Source organism: Rhododendron vialii, chromosome 5a, assembly GCF_030253575.1.
Source record: "Rhododendron vialii isolate Sample 1 chromosome 5a, ASM3025357v1".
NCBI lineage: Eukaryota > Viridiplantae > Streptophyta > Magnoliopsida > Ericales > Ericaceae > Rhododendron > Rhododendron vialii.
In genome coordinates this window covers 38,726,828-38,731,797 of record NC_080561.1, presented here as the reverse complement: position 1 = coordinate 38,731,797, position 4,970 = coordinate 38,726,828, and the positions used below count along the sequence as shown (strand labels likewise).

The window sequence follows — 4,970 nt, the reverse complement described above, 5'->3', positions numbered from 1 at the left end:
GGGGTGACCCATTGGTGCCGGTCTGACCTACACGGTTCGGCCCAAGCGCCTAGCTTAATGAAGCTGGTGGTCCGCCATTTTTGTGATGTCCATTTAAGGAGAGACAGACTTCGAACATTTTGCCTCAAAGTTTAACAAATTAAAATTGGAATATGGTCTTCTGGGGATCAACGTGTATGAGATTGTGACCAATTATTGCTTTGCTTATGGATTTGGCTCAGATTATTGGACCCAGAAATATGTTAATTCTGTGCTAGCCCTTTCTTCTTGGTTAGACATGTTATATTGGCTTAAGAACATGTTCATATTCACCGAGACAAATGAAAATGTGGATGTTCACCCCGCACGCAATGGCAATACTATCATCGGAAGGAGGAAGATTGAATCAAACGCAAAATAAACACTCGAGAAATTTCCATGGTACATGTCGACGAAAGTAGTGGTTGCAAATGGCATCAACCATAAAAGAAGGCGCCCAGATTGATCCGCAACGTATTTGATTTGCCCATATCCGATTTCCACTAGAATACACACATCACTACCCTTCAATTCCAAAAAACCCGCCGGTGACTACTCTAAACCTGAAGTCCAAATATTGCAGAAGCAGCTCATATAATTTCAGCACAATTGATCTTTATACTATCTCTACACCCCATTCATCATCTTGTCAACATGGACCGAATTGGCATCTTCGAGAATCTTGCCGTTCACTGGACTTCTCGGACTTCTCAGCCTCTGGAAAGAAAGGGCTGTTTAAAAACCAGAACAACAGAAAATATAAAGGAATTTTTTGCTACTTCCATTGTACCTGAGCTAAAGGATCTCCAGAGTTCCCATTTACAAGCTTGTGAATCTCTTCTTTTGTCCGGGTATCCTTACTGAGCGGCAGCAACAATGCCAAACCCCCAGGCCGGTCAGGCATTTCTGAATTGAAACAACTCAAACGTCAATATAGATGTTTAAAATCAAACGATTCAAACAAAAAAAAGAAAGACGTAGAAATGCTAACCTGGTAACTTATGATCAATGAAGAAAACCACCAAATTAACAGTATACCTACAAAAGAATTTTATTCGATGGACTTTATCAGATGAGATATGCATGTTGGTTCGTAGATGCAAACGGAAACTAAAATCACATGCTTTACCAAGCCACAACAACGTCAACTGTATAATGCTTCCGGGATGCTACTATCAACAAGCTCTGGACCACCACAATTAACCATGCGCACTGCTTGATGAACCTGCTTAAGAAAACTTCAGGACATCAGAGGAGAAAATTTTCATACAAATCCAGGAGGAAAATTAAAAAAAGCACTCTTAACTCTAGAAAAAAAAAAGGAAACACTCCTGTTTTAGTTTGGTTTTTTTCCAACAACGAAGTTGACAGTGCTAAAAAAGAAAGGGTGAGCAAACTTTCACCCCTTTTTTCACCTTTTTTTCTTGATAATTTTGCACTCGCACATTCAAAGTAAGCAGTGATCGAATGACCAACAATTCTAACCGTATGTCAAAACCAGATTTATCCAAGGGAATGATAGGCGAAACCAGGGATCTATATATCCAGCAGAAATGTATATCACAAGAACGCAAGGGAAGACGAAGATTAATTATAGCTGCCAAAAGTCAAATCCATGCAATCTCTATTTGTGAAGCTTTCCTTGGAACGGTGAATATGTGCGATAATTTGAGCAAGGAATAAGTTTTCAGCTAACTACCACAAAGAAGAAACAAGTTCCATTATACCTACACAACACAAATACTACTCTTTGTAGGGCATACTTCAAGGAAACAAGAGCGATATGTCCCATTATTAAAGCTTCCCCTCACCTGTGTGTTCCGTATTTCTGATACGTGCGCACAAAGACTAGAGAGAAGATCATGTGCGATGAAAATATCAAATCACCACAACCGTATATCACACCCCGAGGAACTGCACATAAAAATCCAAATGAGCGTACGTAAAAAGGGCATTTCTTGCCAAAGGAAATTGTAAGTCAATAGTAGCAACTCACAGTTGATTAATAGCACTTCAAGTACACTCTCTGGACGAGGGAGCGTGGCAAGCTTTGAACCCTGTACGTCCATCGTTTGATAGAAATGCAAGTATATTCAGTACAAGGCAAAGTTGCTCACTCTCAATATAAAACATGAAATTGGACAGTTATAATTCTTAATTACAGGTAAAAACAGTATCAGATCATGGCTAACAAAAAAACACGGTGTAAATCTAGTGGAATTAACCTCGCGACAATGATAGTTCGGGCCAGGGAGCTGAGTAGAGTAGAATGTTATGATCCGGAGAAACTGACAAGCCTGCAGTGAAAACAGTTGCAAAGACAAACTATCAAAGGGATGTTCGAGATTCATTATTAAGGTCAAAGGCAGAAGAAGTACCAAATACATGAGGAACAAAGAACAACAACTTACAACTAAAAAGGCCAGAACCCTGCACCAAACTAGCACAGTGTAGATTTTTTTGCTCTTGAAAATGAAAGGATGAAAGGACCACTGCACCGGAACACAAAACATATGAGGAAAACAATGATTATGAACCCTGAAAGCCTCAAACTTATAAGGAAGTAGCAGTAACATGATATGTCTAGTTGTCTACTCTTACGTTCATCTCGTTTGACCCTCAACTAGAAGGGGCAGTAAGGGACATAAAATCTAGGTTCGCGAGTGTGTAAGTGTGTGCAGGGTTACGGGGGTTGCAGAGGAGGATTCGGAACCGTACCAAGATAAAGGATAGAAAGATGAAGGAGAATACAGTCTCACTGATGTAAGCGTTGTCTTGCCCAAGTTCCTTTAGTCACAAAAGCCCCGTAAATGAGAAAAGGTGCCTCATAATAGTGGAAGCAATTCATGAAATAAAAAGGAACAACACAAATGAAAGAAAGGAGATACGAACCGGAAGAAGAAAGTACCCAACATCCTGAAGGGTTGGTCCAGGCCGATGGATGTAATGAACTCCTCGAGCAGCTAGTCCATGGATGTACTGAGGAGAAAAGAGAAGTTTATACCACATGTTAGACGAATACAACGTTTAAGCATTAGGAAACTAAAGAAATGGAAACACGAAAAGAGAAAAAAATAGTTATTACTATTACCTATCCCGAATTAATGATACACTAGCATAAATGATGAAAGTCTTTCGACCATCGCAAAAAACGATTATAGCATGTGTCACGCGTTCTTTCAGAAAATTTATCTTTCTCCTCTTGCTTCCACATTCGGAGAACAACGACGAGATAGTGTTCCTTTTACAAAATGTTTATTGAGAAATTAAAGTAGAATAGCAACTTTAAGCTTCAGCCAACCCAAAAAAGAAAGAAAGAAGAGGAATGAAAAAAACTGACAAAATAGTTCACTCTAGAATCCAGATGGGTTTAATTAAAGAAATGGCTGGAATCTAAACACCAATAATTAAAATGCGGAGGCCAAAAGCGTTACACAAGTTGTTCAAGTACACCACAACGAATTCAGCATTCCACAACACACACCATATTTTAACAATCAAATCTGAAATTCAAATCAACCCGGAAACAATTATCCGAAAAGAACACAAAGTAATGCCCAGTTTTGAACACAAATACGCAAATACGGGTCTCGACCCATAGAAAAGCAAACATTTTCAACAATAAGGATGTGTTTGCTTCATCGGCCTGAAATTGGAAAGAATGGTCATATTCCCTGGAACGGTCATTACGACATTTGATTCGCTAGAATACTCGAATGCAGATTAAGAATGGAATCATCCACCAATTTAGGTGCGTGACCTTTTCATGAGTTGGCTGGCTTCATTCATTCTAGCGAACCAAACACTACCTAAACATGCAGAAAAGAACATGAATTAAACATGGCATGTGCATTGATTTAATCTCAAAGGCAAATGTAAACCTGAAAGATTAGCCCCGCGAGAAGATACTTCCAGTTCTCGGCAAGAAGGTTGATTTCTGTTGTGGTTTCTGCGTAAATCCTCTTCCATAGCTTCTCATAACGACGACGACAACAACAACAACCACCCAAATCAATACAAGAAGCAGAAAACAGAATCGAAAGAAAAGCAATTCGAAGCATGCTTGGGAGACCCTTTTTTCCATTCTGCATTCAGTTTCGAATATTGGGTGTCTGGCCGCACCTTTTAGAATCAATTCTACCAAGGCAAATTATCGAAAAAAAACCCGGAAAATAGAGAATCCACGAATCACCAAACGAAGCATTCTGAATTCTCGTTTATACTTTTACATACACGATACTTGTACAAAGTGTATTCTGCATACACCGTCGAAAAGCTCTTAATTGTGGTTGTAATTCAAAAATCTATAATTTACTACTCAAAAACTAGAATCTATTTAAAATAAAAGGAATCCCAAACATGCCATTCCCCCCCCCCCCCCCCCCAAAAAAAAAAAAAAAAGGAACTTTTTCTACGCAAGCATAAGACGAACCTTTGAAGCCTCGCGACCAATGTAAAGCGACATATTCTTCTTGTATTAATTACTACCAATGCGTCCATATTACATCAAAGAACCACCATCATTCATCGAAACTCTCTCAAAATCTCTCTCGTTAATGCACAATGGTCCTCTGTAATGGCAAGTGAAGAAAAAAAAATCCGAACTTTTTGACAAGTACGATCCACCGGTGGGGACCCAATCGCCAAAACCAAGAAAAATCCTCGAAACCCAGAAAAGAGAAAATCTTGAGATTAGTTTTCGAATTGTAGACCGCCAAAATCGCCTCGTAATTGGGTGCCCAATTAATCTTCGAGACTTTATTGGTTTCCAACAATGATTACAACTATGAGGATTCTATCCCTCTCTCTCTCTCTCTCTCTCTCTCTCTTGTCTCTTGGAAGACGGAGGGAGAAGGGAGAAAAGAAAGAAATATGGGGGCTCCGCGATCCTTTGCGAGAAACGGAGGAGAGAGGGAGTTTGGAAATTATGAGAGAGAAGAAGTGTATCGAAA

General features: G+C 39.4%; 1 protein-coding gene across 1 annotated transcript; it reads right to left on the bottom strand.

Moving 5' to 3' along the window:
• Nucleotides 1-380: 380 nt before the first annotated feature.
• On the bottom strand, nt 381-4,970 carry LOC131326590 (phosphatidylinositol:ceramide inositolphosphotransferase 1). The gene is made up of 12 exons (XM_058359424.1): nt 4,451-4,970; nt 3,900-3,989; nt 2,911-2,997; nt 2,737-2,805; nt 2,430-2,510; nt 2,244-2,315; nt 2,015-2,075; nt 1,830-1,932; nt 1,148-1,243; nt 1,010-1,056; nt 809-924; nt 381-735 (listed from the first exon to the last, which is right to left on the bottom strand). The coding sequence occupies exons 1-12, from the start codon at nt 4,481-4,483 to the stop codon at nt 646-648; spliced, it is 945 nt and encodes a 314-aa protein (XP_058215407.1). The 5' UTR covers nt 4,484-4,970; the 3' UTR covers nt 381-645.

Bases quoted from the DNA above. Each gene is read 5' to 3' on its own strand.
- LOC131326590 (XM_058359424.1), bottom strand. From the start codon at position 4,483: ATGTCGCTTTACATTGGTCGCGAGGCTTCAAAG. The intron at 2,806-2,910 runs GTTCGTATCTCC...TTGTGACTAAAG, and splicing joins TTGGGTACTTTCTTCTTCCG to GAACTTGGGCAAGACAACGC. The intron at 1,933-2,014 runs GTGAGTTGCTAC...TTTTATGTGCAG, and splicing joins TGAAGTGCTATTAATCAACT to TTCCTCGGGGTGTGATATAC.